An 18,751-nucleotide genomic window follows, 5' to 3' on the forward strand; every position below is an offset into this window, starting at 1 on the left:
TTTACAGACTCTTCTAAATCGTAATTAAAATGGAAGATACTCTTTTCAAGATTTTTCTAATTTTGAAACTGAATTTTACCGCGTTTTTACCGTTTACAAGTGTATATTAGTACCGTTAAGCGTCAAGAAACGTGACGAACGTTTTTACTACCAGTTCGTCCAACCACTGAGGAGCTCTATCGTGTTTAACTGATGCTATCGTCGGTTTAAAGCGTATAAGAACACTCGAACGAAGCGTTCTGCAATTTCGTCCGTCGTTCGAAGCGTAGCCTGCATTGCGTTCAAGATTCAACATTGATATTACACGAGCACGAAGGAGAATCGTTCGATAACCCTAAACGTTTCGTGGAAAGATAAAGCGAAACAGTTGAGTCGCGCCAAGCTTACGAAATTCTGAATTTCGCAACCGTTTCTCCCTTTTGCACAAGTATTGTAAATTGGAAAGAAATTTGATGAAACTGAAACAGATTGTATTTTTTTAAAAATATAAGAACATTTCCAATTTATATATAATTAGACTATTCCTATGCAGGAGAAAAGACAATTTAACATTTATACTTGTATACTTATGTATGTGAGAATTAATAACTTTTGTATTAGAAATTGTTGACCATATTGGTAATAGTCAACTCTCCTGACATGTATGCTATGTCTATTCATTGACTCTTGCCAATTGTAATTTTAATTTCTACAATTATCGCTTCGTCTGCTTATATCTTAAACTTTCTTTTGTTCGTTACTTTATTTCAGTAATAATTTCTATACTTATTACTATATTTCTTGGTTAATATTTATATTGTAATATTACTCATATTTGACAATTTTTGCTTTATTCGGAGATAATAATATTCGTCTTTGGAAAGGGGGTGAAAACTTCTTATGATAAGATAATTCCGTATGATTGTAATTGCTTTGTTTCATCAATGCAATCGATTTATTTATGTAACAAACCATCGATATTTATGTTGAAATGTTATCTTGGAAATGTACAATCAGCTTTTGTCCATCAATTCATCAATTTATTAATTATTATCGTTCACAACAAGTAATTGATAGAGATGAATCGAGTAGAGATAAATCGAGTAGAGATGAATCATACATATAAAGTTTACTAATGTCGCTATAATAAAATTGAGTTGCAAATCACTCCAAATTTATTAATCCAATTTCCCAACAACGCTCGTAATTCATCTAAATTCTATGAATATTCAAGCAACAAATTTTACGTCTGCTTATATGTGCATTAAAATATACTTCTTGTTTATCTTAATTAAAAATTGGAATAAAATTCGATAAAGTCAATTATTTATTAAGAATGGATAATTAAGAAAGAAGTTTGGGATGACTTTTGATGAAAATTATTATTATTTTAGAATCGTCGTGAGAATTAACAAAATTATAATTAATATAAAAATAAAATGAGATTGCGTAAAAGTTTTTATTAATTAGTAACATATTATACGTTTTTCACTACTGAAGATAGCGGAATCGTTAGTTTCTTTAAATTCGACGAAACAATTGATAGCAAATGGTAAAAACACAATGGGTAGGATACTTGTAAGTAGAAGAGAGAATTTCGTTCAACAAATGAAAGGACTGTTTCGTGAGGAGAAAAAAAAAATAAAAAAAAAAAAGGAAACGTAAAGTTTAAACGTGGCGTTCTTAGGATTCCGATCACAGTAAACCACCCCTCCGAGAAAAGAGCAGCAGCCGATCGAAATGGGCGTTATCTTTGCTTTTAAAACGGACCGGAGAAAACGAGAATCGAGTCGTTCCGTTGAGATTTTGTTCACGGCATATAACACGGTGAAAAGGATCGAGTAGCCGTGCGTAAATGTATTCCACGCGCGATCCATTATCACGTGACCGGTTCAAATGGATCCCACGTGTCCGTAACCTCCATTATGCGATTTAATCGAACGGATATTGGGCTACTTTCCAAACTGCTTCAATAGGATATTTAATAAAACAACTTCAAAAAGAGATTTCTTTGAGAAACCGAATAACTTGTTTTCTTTCCCCAAAGTAGGAGAACCGAAGCAACGAAAACATTAAACCATAAGTTACTCTCATATGGCGTGACCTACTCTAAATACTTTTGTTAACGTCTCAAGGGTCGACGAGGAAATATTTCATACTTCATACATTTATCATAAAATACTATCAAATACTATTCTATTTATCAATCAAGAGCAATTTTTATTAAAAAATAACTGGCGATACACGTGTATCGAAAAATTTTATGATAATCTTGTGAAATGAATTAATTTTTCAAACCGTTGAAATAATGGAAGAGCTAAAGATTTATACGACAAATTTTTTAAATTTATTAGAAACCCTAAGTAATGATAAAACTGTGGGTAACTTAAGAAGACGATTGGAAATTTCATAAGGTACACTCTGAGAAAAAAATAGTATAATTACAATATTTATAAAAATTCAATAATGGCAATGATTGCACTTTTGATAAAATCAATAAAACTGGAAAAATTCTCAAGATACGACTTCTTTTAATTCCAATTAAAAAATGAACTATTAATGAATCGTAATATCGTATATCTATTCTGCAATGTGTTAAATTTGAACAGAAGAGAAAACATCGTATATGCTGGAAACCTACAGAATAACAACGACTTGGCTTTTTCTATTTAACAAGACGTTTTCTTTTATGAAGAAACGAGAATAATCCTGAAAGTTCTTTATACGAGCCAGTGATCGCGGAACGAAACACCCGAAATACGGTTCAAACGGCGAAGAACGCTTTAAGGCTATCATGGACAGAAGCTTTCGGTCATTTTATCAATCCAACCCTCGAGCTCCCCTAAAAGAAAGCTAGAACATCTCCCTTGTTCTCCTTCGTCGAAGAAAAATACGATTAACAAGACCGGGGACGATTTTACAGTTGAAAGAATAATGCGGCTGACGGTGTTCCGTTTTATTTTCCTTCGAAGGGTGGAATATCTAACTGACAGATTCGAGAGAAAAAAACGGTTCGATAACACGCCGATGGCTATCCGCAGTGTATCAATATTGTTCGTTGAATTTGCACGGTCGGCGGCTTTGTCTCGCGTAATCGATAGCGTACACGTGGCCAAATGTTTTAAAACAGGGAAACCTCGAATCCTCTACGTGGATGACGCGAAACTTGATCCCTGGCTTCGAGAGAAGGGAAAGTTGTTTGGGTTGAACCCTCGGAATTCGCTCTATAATTTTTCGATCGTGTTTTCTATCTAAATTGAATAGACGTTCGAGTGGACTTTTTATTTAACCGCAGAAAGGGTTTTTAGAATCGATCATTCATAGAAAAGGAATAGTTTCTCACTTAATAAAATTAATAGTAATTTAATCTTACGACAATTAATTTTATAATGATAGTTTTTAGATAATAAATAATTCTTTTGGTGGTTCGTAAAGTTATTGCTACTGTTTTATATTTTTACCTTTGCGTTTCAAGAGTAAAGAAAAAGTTCCTCTAACCCCGTTACAACCCTTGAGACATTTCTGATAAAATTGTTCTCTTCGTTCATTATAAAGTTCCCCAATTTTGAGATAAATTAATACGTAGGGTTTTTTATATCAGTTTTCTAATTAAAGATTCCCCTTTTCTCTAAATAAGACATTTTTTCATGGATCCGAGATCTCTCGATCAAAAATTTATATCCTGGTTCAAAAAATTATAGTTTTAGAGCTCGATTTACGATTAAAAATGGTATTATGTGTTACTTGATATCTAAATTATATGGTGATAGCAAAATTATGAAATTATATGATTTTTATTTAAATTATCAATGACAAGCAATTTTATTTAAATTATTAATTGAAAATCGATTGAATGTTTGTGGTATATATTATTCATTAAGTATAACGATTAAAAACCTATGTTCCAATAAATTTCAGTAATTTCAGAAGAATTATAACAACCCAGCAGTTTTTCTAAAAGTTATCTTGGAAATGTTAATTTCGACGGGTTAAACTTTGACCGTGATTAATCACGATCCGTTGTTATATTTATTAAACGTGATAACTCGGGCTTGCTTACTGATGGAATAATGGAAAAGAATGATGGAAGAAATATCAGAAAACTGGTCATTCGTCATGACGACGGATGGCAATACGTGAGTCACGATAAACGAATCACTTGCTGTCTTTCCCATCTTGTCGATGTTAAATGATACCTATATTTTCATTATGTCTGACTGATGATGTTGTACTTAAGTTACAGAGAAGTGATGTGGAAGTTCAATGTTGGAAACTTGTTCCATTTTGCTTCTTCGTCACAGGGAAAAGTTTGATCAAGCGATTAAGTATAACACATTCCTGTATATGTCATATGACGCTGATGATACGTACGTTCTAACGTCTTATTCCCACTAAGAAACTGGAATTCTTGTTTCGTATATGAGAAATTGAAATAGTATTTCACTACATATGATATCGAAATAGATAAGAAAAATGTTCTTCGACCATACAGGAAGGACAGATTTTTACTTTAAAGTAATAACGATACAGATAACGTAGTGTAGTATTTAAATAAAATATCGTTAAATTGGTCAGGCAATTCTTGCTTTTAAATCACTGATACAACACATCGATATATTTTTATTTTATGAGCAAACACACTGTCTTGTATACCCCGAGAAGACGATACTAACCAATTTAAATACAGACTTCTCTAATTTTCTAACTCTAAATTTTCCCAAAATAACCTTTTCACAAAAGTATTAATAATCCTCTCCAGTCTTATTATTAAATACGGCCAGTTGCAAAGCAACATCGCCCGAGAAAAACAAGGGACAGATCAACAAATTTTGATATTTAATATTTGAATTGTGAAATATTTGAATTTCGACATAATATTGTTTCGTTTGATAACGAGGAAACGTTTATAGAGGAATAGAGGCCATTTAGAAAATCATTGATAAATTCGTCACTAGAGGATTGTCCAAATTTTTTACGAATGTTTTTCCCCGTTATCTTGACAATTCGAGCGCGGTAAAACGCTTTTTATTTCGCTAGTAAATCGAAATTCTTCGATACATTCCGGCACGAACTCAACCGTAGTAAAAAGTGGCGCGATCATCCCAAAAAGAGAAAATGCTTTACGAAAAACGTGCATCACAGAATCCCTGGGTTTTACTCGACAATTTCTGTTGCACAGAAAAGTATGGGATACTCTTTGACTACGGTTTCCTTTGTAGATCTATTTTTATCGCATTTAGAGTGCGGTAAAATATTTCAAAATACCTACTTTCAATATGATTTGAATTTACTTAACACAGATTGTGCACTGACAAATAATTATTTGACATTCGATTCTTATTTTATTTATGTAATCTACATATTTGAAGAGTTTTGAACTCTATAAAATTCTGATTCGTTCGTCTTGTTTTATTATTATCATTTGGAAATTATTTCAAACGAAACTTTGTAAAAGATTGCCTATGTCAATCTAACGAATATGTATCAACTTTTTCAGCATTTTCAGCATGAAATGTAACAAATCAATTGTTTGAAATGAAATATTGTTTAAAACGAAACTACCCAAAAAATTCGAGAAATAAACATTTCTTGGCATTTCCAATTGTTTTAAAATATTCGGTCACGCATTGCGGAGACAAGGTAAAAATGACGGTTTCCTAGGTTTTCCAACACGCCTGTCGTCACAAAGCGTATTTCCCCGAGGGGAACTGAACGTGTCCGAAATGCAGAGGGCTCGTGGAAAATATGTTGCACTATATTATTGCAAACTTCAATAGGGTGTACTGGTGCTCATTGTTTTGGAAACAATGCTTTCAAGAGAGTGCCATTTTTCCTGTGCTACCATTTCTCTTCCCGGATGACGCTAGAATGAGCTTGCAATAAAGCGTCGTTTGTCGAATCCCTCCATACATATTGATCATTTCCCTAGAAAACCTCAATTCGTTGTTTTTTGCTGATAAAGATTATACCATATCGGGCATGGCAATTGGTTCGAAAGGATCTACAGCTGCTGGCAGAAGCGAACAAAAAATATTGTACACGTTCTTTAAATACGGACGACAACGGAGAACAAATTTATTTTAGATAGCTTTTTAGAAAACAAAGGGGAGACTGCAATGTAATAATTTTTTAATCCTTCCACGGTCGCGATAGAAATATCTCACAATAGAATTTTATTTGTTTCAAAGAAATATATATAATTTCTCATATGGTGTTTAATTTTTAATATTTCTGACGAGATATGTTTTCATGTAAAAAGTGTCAAAATGATTTGATGCTAAAATCTATATTTATGAGATGTTTGATGAATTGATTTTTATTTCAATCGAAAGGAGGAATACCTCACATCTCAACCTATTAAGAGCATTAATATAACGTACCATGTACAATTTTCTCAGACGATTTATATTATTTATTCTGGTTTTTAACATTGCAGTAATGGAAGGGAATCCTAAGGATTTAATATCTTTTACTGACACTTTATGATGCAATATTCTTTTTAATATTTTAGTGAATATTTAAGTTTTCTCTTTCCATTTGCATGTTTTATTAAATTTAAAAACTTTCAGGCGCTTATAATTCTATGATATTTGTTATATTAAATCATAAAAATTTTCTTTGTTATCTCTAATCTGTATATTTTACATTGCATATATTATTATTTTACGAAATATCTCGACCATAGACGAGAAAGGATTAAAAGATATTCGTAAATGGATCCTGGTATTCGTATTCTTTTGTATCATCAAGTAAGTACGCGGATTGTCCACAGCTCTTGAATAACAAAATATTCGAACGTGCACGATACAGATACAAATCCTTTATAAGATTATTCTTTTCATATCTGTAGTATCAGTTTTTTGGTCAAATTCACAGCCCGCAACGCGATAAAATGAACGCAATTTTATTTCTCGCTACGAACCGGTTGCAAGTTTCGCGACCAGCTTGTTTATTTAAGTACACTCAAATCTCGTCTACAGGGTTACACTTTATAGCAAAGCCCTATACTAGAGAAATATATAACCATGCTACATAAATGACAAGCCGAGAGGATCTTCTCATTAGTCTTGCTATCTTGAAATGTACCTACATACTATTCTAAGATGCAAGTACTAAAGTACCGTGTAACTGTCTTCTTATTTTTAGTCATTCAGAGAGACGCGTAAATATAACCTTTATTTATGCAATATGAAGACTGTTTAATAAATTGAAACTCCATTCACATATTTGAAATCTTCCTCGGCTTATGATTTTGCTTTACTTCTCGAAACATTCATGGAAAATATTTTCTTGGAAACTTAAACTACAATTTTCGTGACATCATTATCAAAAAATAGATCATATTTTAAACTATAATTGTTAACTGAGATCAGTAGAGCGTGACTCATTATACAATTCAACGTGAAAAGGATTCACAATTGAATTAATAAACATCAACGAATAAATGAACGTATTAGAAATATGTCTCTGATTATTATATGTATGCATATTCGAATTCCAGACGTGTGAATATTTTTAATAATACTAATGTAACAGGCACGCAGTTTTCCTTTTTTTCTGATACGTTTAGAAAGAAATAACTGAATAAGAAACGATAGAAGTAAAAAAATATATAGTCCAATTAGAGAGAGAGTACAAGACTCTAATGGCGACCAGTCTCACATCTTTTCCAAGTATCTTTGACTCGCGATCTTCTTCGAGAGTCCGCTGTGAGACTTGTTACGCGTTGATAACGAGAAGCACTAGTAGTTTAATAAAATAACGGACACAGAAGAGGGCAAAATCCAGAGAGGTAATAAAGAACAGTGATGATATTAAAAGCCGCACGCGAGCATTTGTGGATCACGAAACTACGTTGTTCCGGCTCTGCGACTCATGAAATTTCCTTTTCCACTAATATTCCTCGTTTACCACGACTTGTATTCAAAGAAGATCGGAGAAAATAAAATGGAACCACCGGACGCAATAGTTACGTAAATACGCAATAGAAAGTAAAAATGTAATCGAACGAAATTATTATGACTACGAAAAAACACGAAATTTGAAAAAAGTCTGCGGGTTATTGATGTTATATGATATTTGAACACGAGGAGAGTATTCTTTGATTTCTAAAGATGGAACATCCTTTGATCAAAATATACTAAATTCGAGGATTTGATGGATACGAAGCTGCGCAGAATTTTTGAAGTAGCTTGAAAATAAAATCAATTCGACAGATCGTATTTCACTTTGAAAGGACCATGTATCCTTTCAGTCGAAACGAATTTATGAAGATCAATAAATTTTGTGAAAACTCGTGGTTCGAATTCTGGAAGCTTCTCAAGAGCTTGATTGAATTTTTTAACACATATTTCTGTTTATGGTTTAGAAGGATGATCGGAGAATTTCGGTGGTTTAATTTATGATAAACTAGATTTACAAAAATTAATATACGTACCTGTTTTCTATGGCTACTTCTGAATTTGCCACAAGTTTGATCCCTCAGTTATTTTGAACATCATATTTATTGCTATCCCAGGATGTCAGGAATATAAACGAGCGTGCTATAAAATCAAGACAATTACCGTTCACGTCGATAAAAAAGAAAAAGGGATTTCTAGGGAAAAAGGAATATTGTATCCTTTAAAGTCGTTCGTCTAAAAAGTTTGAAAGATTCCTACTATATTGCTGGAAAAGCAATCCGATATTCATATCGATACCTGGTTCACTACCAAATCACCCATAAGAATAATTTCCCGAAAAATACTTTCGAAAAACAATTTCATCGAAACGAAAGCTATAATATTTCTTTCCTTGCCGTTAAATGTTCGTTCTGGTACTTTTTCGCATATATGCTCTGAGAACCTTTTAAAATTTGGTCTGCTTTTTAATATATTATCCGTTTCATTTCATACATCCATTTCTTTCACTTTATATCATTCTATATATGTAAACCTGAACATACAGATATGAAAATTAAATGGGGATAGATTATGTAGTCCTTATATTATTAACAGTTTGTACTTTTTTAAGTGTTTCTTTTAATTAACCTAATTCAAATGTTCAATACATCTGAATAATCTGAGAACAAATAGTCTTTCTAATACGTGCAATTTGATTTCCTTTCCTTTTTCTTCGTTTTTAATTCGTCCATTATTAATCCGCCGAATCGCAAGTAACTAAACCTTTCAGGGATCAATTTATTAAGACCAGAGAAACATGATTATTTCTTATATTTTTAAGAAAAATAATATACGCTAATAGAGTTTATTGATCATTAACTCGTTGAATGAACCGAAATGTTTAAGTAACGTGGTGTTGTACTTGCAATTTTTTTCAATCAAATTATATTACCAAATTCTGTTTCTTATAATATCGCGAATATTATTACAAAAGAAGTTCAAGGATTCGTTTAACATTTCCTTCGTCTCTAGGTCTTTCACCCAGTTTTTACTATTCTATGAAGTTGAATGAAATAGTTATGACATTATAATGAAAAACGTTTGTATGGTTTTTAATAGGTTAAAAGATGATATAAAGAATCTGTTAATCTTTGAATAAAAAGAAAAATCCAAATACTTAACACTATACGTACCGATATCTCTCGAAAATTTAAACAGTACTAATCCGTCAGATAAATAAGACAAGATCAGGTTCTAAAGCAACGACGATCGACTACATTACAAAAGCGAGACGATTGCCATTCGCATCGACAAAAACGAAAATTGAAGAAAGAGAGGGAAAAGCGAAAACCGGGTGATTTAAAGGGAGAAATACGCTGACCATTAGTTCTGCCCAATTGTCAGTGACCATCGAAAGTGGTTCCTTTACCGAGTCGCCTTAGGAACGAGGTGTCTCGTATATCGCTCTGCGAAAGCCTTCGTATCCCTTTTCCTTCTCTAAGGTTGCCTTTCTTTTTACGAGCACGAAGAATATCGAGGCCTGGAACGAATTCCACCCCTCAGACGACAGAAGGGAAATGTGGACCCCGTAAAGCTAGCACGATGGAGCTCCGTTTTGGTAACCATGAAATTTCCATCAAGGTCAACAACACGTACGCACGTACGCGCTTTGAGACAGAAATCTTCTGAATACATTCGAGGTGAATCTACACCAGCTTACCAACGCGATTTTCGACAATATTTCTCGGAATAATCCGCTGATATTTTCAACGATAACTCTTCTTTTTACTGATTCTTTTATAATGTTCCGAAGGTCAGGAAAATTCAAAGAATTGGAGATAATGTATATAAGAACAATAATGAATAATGTATAATGTATATAAGAACATGTATATAGTAGAATTCAGTTATCGAATTTATTTAAAGACGTGACTGTTTAAGTAGACACATTTTTCGATAATAGAATATCCATCTTGCTTTCCTTGCTTTGTACTAACATTGGTCCTCAACATCTTATTTTTGTTTCAGAGTGATTTTCTCATATTAAAGTAGCGATGACACAGGATGACAAAGAAAATATAGACGAGTAGAACGTTTGGATTATAAAACATGAGAAAGGAATAGAGAATGGATAATAAAATTATTGTAATTGATCTATTGTAATCTACTGTATAGTATGTAATAATTGTCTATAATATAATATGTATAATATTGTATATAATCTATTGCAATCGAAAGTATGGAAATGGAAGTAAATGAAGAACCTACTATTGAATTCGATAGTTATTAATGCTTTGTACTTGACTAATCAGAACGTAAAAAACTATTTTCTTAAAACAAAAAATCTTCTTGCAGGAACATTCGTTCTTAATGTTTGCTGAATTTACTGATCGATGATATCCCAAAAATCTTTAAGGTACAAAGGTTTAACGATACGTGCACTTTTTAAAAAAGCAGTAGCGCACAAAGTTTGTAAGCGTGATGCATCTGCAATGGGAAATTGTCAGAAGCGAACTAACGGGACACAAGAAGATGAAAATAGACGCGTTAGGGCCAACCTGCTTATCTTATCAGTCAAACTAAATTCATAGAACTTTGTAAATGTCCTTCATACAAAGTGCGCTACGTGAAATGCATCCTACCTCGGCGACCATAAGTTTGAAACTGGTGACCTGGATAACGATAGGTATCGTTCATGTGTATCTAAGTATCCGTCGGAAATTTCCATTATGTTTTCATGTTTTGTAATTTTTTAACCCCTCGTACGAAGCCGTGTCTAAACCAGAAAATCGTCTAAAAGATTAACGATAACACGACGAAAAAACAATCGCAAACCCGCCACTACATCATCGCTAACACCTCCAAGTTTTAATAGTAGAGGAAATGTATTTACTTCAAAAATAAAGAGAACGAAAAGGAACAGACCAGTAGAAACTTGGTAACAACCAACGTATCTACGAGACTTGTCCAACTTCAATCTCGATAAAAAGATACCTATCCTCATCGATAGATGGTATCGAACTTACTGATAGTAGTAAGTGTTCGCTACACTTGATGATTATGAAGTTTACAGATATGAAGGTATGGTTAACGAGGAAGAAAATCAACTTTGTATCATATCAAGATTGTACGAAGGACCCTCTGAGACAAAAAAATTTTCATCATAATGAAATTGTAACTGAGGAATTTTCTATCTACTTCTGTGTATTAATTAATAATGGTAATGCCTGTTATATTAAAGATGACATTATTAGATCGATTACGTATAAGTTCAGAAGAACGATTCTCTAACGACTTTTAAATTTTTATTTCAAGTTAGTTTCGAGTTATAAACCTAGCTAGAAAAATTTACCGAATGTTTAGCTGGACAAATTATAAAGTATAAATTAAATAATAAAAAAAAAGTTATACACTAAACTGAATTCGGTACAAGAACCGATTTATTTACTCATCGCTAATTCAGAATTATTAATATCCGTGATATTGATTGAAAAGCTTCCTGAAAAATTTTGTTATGAGATTTCTATTTGTTCTGTAAATATGAACAGAACAGGGTTCTTTAAAAGTCACCAATTCAAACGTGGCGAATATTTAAAAACTAGAACTGAAATCTCCAACAATTTTCTCGACTCATCATTTTGTTTTACGAGTTACTTTTCCAGAAAGTTCTTCAATTGATATTTTCCCAAAAGTATGATAACACAGCGATTCCACAGACACGTCTTAATAACATAGCTTCATAAATTCGCTCCACGTGAAAATTATGTCTGGAACATGAGATCAATAGAGGAATATAACCTTGCTAAAGTTTTGTTTTGGACTCGATACTTAATTGAGAACATAAATACCACAATATGGTTCTAAACAGGCGATCGTTTAGAACAGCAGGTGAAAACTTTCGACAATATCCCGACCATTTTCGAATTATTATCTACGTGCGCGTGGCTTATTACTTGCTCTAGTTCGAAAGCTATAAAAAAAAAATATGTAAGTAGCCCTTGATAACTTCGCGGTTGAATTTTAATTAATTTCGCTCTAACTTTTGCAGACTCTTTCAGACATGCAAAATCTGGTTGCTTTTTTATAAAATTTCTATCAGTTATACCGAAATTGTTATCAAAATCAAAACAATCAACAATTTTTTATGAAAAATAAATTTTTACAAAATTTTTAATTTACGGTGCACATGTAATAATTTCGAATAAATTTCAGATAAATTTTAATACCTAGTGCTCTGGTATATCTTAACGAGTATACAAATCCTATTAGAGAGTTAATATCAACAACTACGATTAGTTTTCTTTGTGATAAGCAAATGAATCGTAATTCTATGTTCTTGTCCGTTTGAACGGCTGATGTTTAACGATAACCTAGATTGCTGCCTCAACTAAACTGTCCAACCCACACGCCCATGTGACATATACGAATGCAGTCAGTACGCCCACTGTTTGATAGTTAGGTCGTTTTACTCATTCATCATTACGAATTCAAGCCACAATATCCCGTAATGTATAATCTGATTATTTAAAATAAGTCGGAAAAGATTTGTATGTGAGAAAACTAACCCGATATTACTTTATGTCACTTGAAAGTTATCAATCAACTCAATTATAAAACCATTTTTTGTACTAATAAACACACTGACGTTTCCGTATTTATAAAGACTTGCTTTTTTTCACTTTCTACCTTGTGTTTCATATCTTATCGTATTAAATAACATCGTATCGTATTATATAACATTAGAAATAATAAAAAAATATATTGTTATATAAACAAGAAATAATTCCGCTAACAAAAAAATTGTGACCAGTTAGATCAAAGAATATTATCTAGAATGATTTAAATTAGTAAAAAATGCTGTTTCATTTTAGCAACATCAGTGCATCAACCGCTGTATCAGCGCAAACGATTAGAGGCCACCGAATATATCATCGCCAGAAATGTTCAAAACCGAACCTTCGTTTCCGAAGCGATAGTATACGCTACGACTACTAAGGATCGATTAGTTCAACAGGCGAGTCGGCCGATTAATCAACAGAGACACACCTGATCTGTTCATCAGTTAACTTCAGACCTTCAGACTTAATTAATCACAGAATGGATTTCTCGTGCTGGTTACTCCTATATTTTTGTGAAAGACATTCTTCGCGACCATCGAAGGTGACATGACGAGTGCTAATCATCGTGTTTAATGAATCCTTACTAAGGTGTGAAAAATGGTTATGAAATTTAAATTACTGACTCAACGTGAACCGAGTTTCTTCTTTTTGTTTAAAAAAGAAATAGCTAGAAATTTATGAATAAAAAATCATGAAAATTAGGGAAAATTAAGTAAAATTAAAGTGTGAAATTGGAATACATTATTGTAGCAGCCCATGGCCGTAGAGAAAGTCGTAAGGTTGAAACATATGTGTTGGCCACATGGCCCGCGAAACGACGTCCGAGTCAGGAGTCGTAGAAGAATAAATCCTGAGACTTACTAAAAAGCCTTCGAACAGAAAATTTATTGTTTTGTTGCCTACGGGTTTTTCCATCCCCACCTCGGAAGAAAACTCTCTCTTCCGAAGACCTCAGCACCCTATAAGAAGGGAAACGAGGAAAAGCTCGGGATAGTCCATCATAGTGGTTTCACAGTCGTTCAGAGAGTTCACGGTAGTCGCTGGTAGACGCACGGTTAGTCAGTCAGATAGATAGTGAAAGTAGTTCGTACAGGGTTTGTATCGATTCTGAATCAAGTTTGTATCACTTCTGTATCGTCATCGCTTCAGCTCGACGTACGTCACGTTACGATCTAAATCGACGCGCACTCGACGTCAAATTAAACATTATTAAAGTTAAACACTACAGTAATTTAATAACACCCAACACGTCCTACAACTCATTAGTTTACAATTATGAGCACAGTAAAACTTCATTACTATTAATTAAAGCAATAATAAGGTGCAGTATATTACATTGTATAATTGGCGCATACTTCCTTTTTCTCTTATGTATGAAATTTTTACATGTTTTATGAAAGAAAGAAATGTATATGCTTTGATTTAATGGCCAAGAAAGGATACAGCAATGAAAAAATGCAATATCATATAGAATTTCAAGGGATAATAGAAGGATAAAAATAATACTTTTTCACCAAAGCACAGTCCGTTGAAAATTTATGAAGTTTATTTAATGAATATTTCGATTCTTTTACTTTAGTCTGTGTACGCTGAATAGCGAATAATGAATCAGCAGATACAGAAGAACTGATATTGTAATTAATACGAAACAGCGTGGTCGACCCGTTAATACGTTGAGCGTTAAACTGCGGATTTTTATGCATTTGGCGTTTTCAGGAAATTTGAAAGTATAAAATTGCATAAAATGCATATAATATGAAAAATTGTATAAAATGTCCAAAATATAGTGCTTTCTATAGTACTTAAGCGGGCAAAATAATTTTATACTTTTTTTAATTACATTCTCAAAAATATGAATTTGCATAAAAATCCGCAGTATACTGCGCAGTATACGTGTCACCCGCCTTCAGTAACAGCAAAGTCATGAAATTACCGTGGAAAGTCGTCCACGCCAGACACCTTAAACCTTGGAGTGTTCACTAAAATTATCAGAAACCTAAAACCCTAATATTGATCGAAGAACATCCATCTCCTCGCGCTCAAATACGCTAAATCTCTCTCGAAAGAACCGCAGAAAAGAAAACGCGATAACGAGCAGATAAACCTTAGAGGCAACACGGCACTCTTTCGCACAAACACCGATGCTGGACTACGTATCAGGAAAATTTGCATCGTCGTTGTTAGAAACTGTCACATTTCCATGGCAAACTTAAATTATAAGGAAATGCACGCGTAATACTTGCAGTAATGCTAAATCCATTAAATAATATATATCGTAGAGGAATATGCGCAATAGCAAAACTGAGATTGTTGCGTTAGGATAAAACCATGATCAAACTTGCACAGAAACTTTTGAATAATTTCCAACGATATATATGTCGGAGATGAAAGAACATCGGGGCCTTTCTTTTAGAATTTTTGGGAAGATCCCCAATACTTTAGTCTAGACTATTTATTAAAGCTGTACTTAAAGCTGTAAATAATAAAACTTAGAAATAATTGTTTATGATTCAATCCGATTATGTTTGCCCGAGATTTGTGACAATGGGCTTGGATTCGAGGTGACACAACTGGTCGCTAAACGTAGCCACGGTCACGGGATGGACGTTTTTACCTAACAAAGGTATGAAGTAGTTGTATAGTTCTCCTTAAAAAAATAAAGTTGTAGCGGCGCACGGGCTCGAGGACAAATCAAGCCACGTTTCCCTCAGAAATGTCAATATTATGAGACACGCGTTGTATTAATAATTAAACTCCGGACAGAAACAATGTCGCCGCTAGGCGGGACTGCCTAGCAACGGCGATTGGAATTTTGTTGGTATCGCCCGACCAGTATACAAAAAACGATCGCGATCGTAAGCAGGGGAAAGTTTTCGTCAGTCTTTTATTTGTGCGATCTCCTTGGAGAGTTTTCACATCGTCTTTACGAGCAGTATATACCGAGCGTCCCAGCGAACGTTTTTTCTGCCTCAAAATATATTCTACGTTTAACAAAGAGTTATCCTGTTGACCGTGGATTCGTTATCGAACCTAAGATCATTGTCATTAGCATCTCGAGTGTCTCATCACCACGGTTGTTTGTCAAATTCTGTAAAAACCATATTTATACCAGTAAATATAATCTCTATTGTACAACAACAATGGCTAATTCAAATGAAGGTTCGTTAAACGCTCTTAAACCTAATGATAACTCGGCATCAAAAGTGGGATCAGTGCCGGTTATAACAATGCAAGAGCATATGACTATCATGCGCGAGTTAATTCAGTCGCTTGTGCAAAAATTGAGTGCGGAATCTAAAAATTTACCGCTACCGCGTTTTAACCCTGAAACCGCGGGCTCTGACCCAGCTACGTGGTGCGCAGCTGTCAATCTGATTATGGAGAAAAATCCTTTACAATGCACAGTGTTATTTTCTGCTTTAAGTCGTGCTCTGGAGGGTTCTGCAGTGCATTGGCTTACGCAAGTATTGAGCGGTGAAGATATTACCTTCTTTTTTTTTTTTTACGTGGGGAAATCCTCATGGACGCCTGGCCGCCCTCTGGGGGGCGGCGGGTAGTGTCGGACTCTTACCGACTAAAACCCCACGGTGGTCTTCATGACGCTTGTCAGGAGTGTCCCGGTTCCTTTCTTTAGATATGCTACCGCAACACTTCGTCGTCGTCTCCCTTTGTTGTTGTGGGTGGCAACCTGGTTAAGTTTGGTAGCGAGGGGGGGGGGGGGACCACCCCCTCTAGTGCCGCGTTCCCTGGGTCGTCGTGCGAGTCTGAGGGGGAGCCCAGACCCTCCTCAGTTTGACGGCTCCTTCGCAGCGCTCTTCTATGACGGCGGTAGTGGTGGTGCCGCGGTCTCGCGGCGTCATATCGGTTCTCTTCGGCGAGCCACTCTGACGGGGTCGCTTCTCTTCTCTCTGTTCTTCTCCGCCCGTTCCTTCGCTAGCATTACTTGCTCGCAGTAGTTGCGGACGGCGTCATGGCCTCTATGACCGCTTCAGGGGCTAGCCTATCGCTGATGGTGAGGCATAGTACGCGGCGCGGTTCTTCCCACGCTGGGCAGCGCTCCAGTGTGTGCTGTGCCGTGTCTTCCTCCTCTTGGCAGTGGTGACAGATGGACGTCACCTCCCTTTGAATTTTTAGAAGGTACTCCCCGAACACGCCGTGACCGGTGAGTACTTGCGTCATCCTGTATGTAAGTGGGACTCCTCCGCAGTCCCTCCAGGTGAAGATATTACCTGGCCAATATTTAAGGAACTTTTCACTGCACGTTTTGGTGGAAAAGAGACAGCAACCTCAGCGCTAATGAAAATTTTCAATGAACAACAACTGAAGGACGAAACCACTGGAGCTTTCGGTATTCGTCTTCGTTCTCTCCTGAAGACGAGATGGGAAAATTTAACTATGGCTGAAGTAATCAACGCCTCCGTTCTTTTTCGACTGATTTCACAAGATCAGCGTATTGAACGAATGGCATTTACGAGTGATATCAAACCCGAGGATCAATTTCTAAGTGAAATGAGAGTTTTCTCTTACGCGAAGAAGAGATCGGCGCCTTCGTCAGATAATTCACCAGCGGGCCCTGAAGCTAAACGACACAAGCCATCTGACTCCCGGGTTAAGTGCCTCTACTGTGGTACTCTCGGACATAGAATAGCGAAGTGCCATAAGGGAATAATAATTGAGAAAAAGAAGAATATACAAAACTCAGAAGGAAATCGATCAACCGCATCATCAAAAGTGTCTTGTTTCAAGTGTCATGAGGAGGGTCATGTCGCGCCTAATTGTTCGTTATTGCGGAAAGGAAACAATAACAACAGCACACCGAAAGGAAACTAATTTTAATAACGAGCGTCGAATCGATTTCTGCGTAGTAGAAGCTCCAACTGGTAGATTAAGTCATATGGGTGAGTTGTTTCCATTTTACTTCGATTCTGGAGCCGAGTGTTCACTAATTAAAGAATTCGTAGCCGTGAAATTTTCTGGCAAAAGAATGACTGATATGGTAGTAATGCGAGGAATAGGAAATACTTGTATTAAATGTACACAAATGTACATCACAAATTTTGTCAGTTGTATGTATTAATGGTTTTACATGGTTCTAATGTTCTTGTTGATAATTATTTAAAATATGATAGAATGATTGGTCGTGAAATTTTAAGCAAAGGTTTTAACGTAAATATTACACAAAATAGCCTCGCTATTTGTAAAACAAAAATAATTAATATCTGTAATTAAGCTACTGAAAACGAAATCGATATTAATGAAGTTGACACTAATGTAATTGGTAATGATAAAAGTCGATTAATTTCTGTTCTCGAAAAATTCAAAGACGGGTTTCCCACGTACTCGCGTAAATACGGGCCAGTTAGAAATCCAGCTAATTGATCCTAACGTCATTGTACAAAGAAATCCTTATAGACTTAGCGAAGAAGAGCGAAGAATAGTACGTGAGAGAATAAGCGAATTAATTAAAGCAAAAATCATAAGGTATAGTAATTCACCATTCGCGAGCCCTATGTTACTCGTGGAGAAGAAAGACGGCTTAGATCGATTATGTGTAGATTTTCGAGAGTTAAATAAAAATATGGTCGCGGATCGGTATCCTCCACCTCTTATTGGATCAATCGCGAGATTGCAAAAAGCGAGATACTTTATTAGTCTAGGCATGGCCAGCGGGTTTCACCAAATCTCTATTCATCCTAATTCTACTGAGTATACAGCATTTGTTACTACGAATATATAACGATGCCATTTGAGTTGAAAAATGCACCATCTATT

At 34.8% G+C, this 18,751-nt stretch overlaps 2 protein-coding genes across 2 annotated transcripts in view; both read left to right on the forward strand.

The window, feature by feature from the left end:
- Nucleotides 1-18,751, forward strand: part of Glurb (metabotropic glutamate receptor B) — a 306,906-nt gene that overhangs the window by 191,082 nt on the left and 97,073 nt on the right. The gene's annotated exons all lie outside the window — the stretch shown is intronic.
- LOC141445844 (uncharacterized) lies at nucleotides 16,120-18,716 on the forward strand. The gene is made up of 5 exons (XM_074111935.1): nucleotides 16,120-16,453; nucleotides 17,196-17,756; nucleotides 17,845-17,975; nucleotides 18,044-18,145; nucleotides 18,303-18,716. The coding sequence occupies exons 1-5, from the start codon at nucleotides 16,120-16,122 to the stop codon at nucleotides 18,714-18,716; spliced, it is 1,542 nt and encodes a 513-aa protein (XP_073968036.1).

The sequence above is a fragment of the Bombus fervidus genome, chromosome 10 (genome assembly GCF_041682495.2).
Source record: "Bombus fervidus isolate BK054 chromosome 10, iyBomFerv1, whole genome shotgun sequence".
NCBI classification, from domain to species: Eukaryota; Metazoa; Arthropoda; class Insecta; order Hymenoptera; family Apidae; genus Bombus; species Bombus fervidus.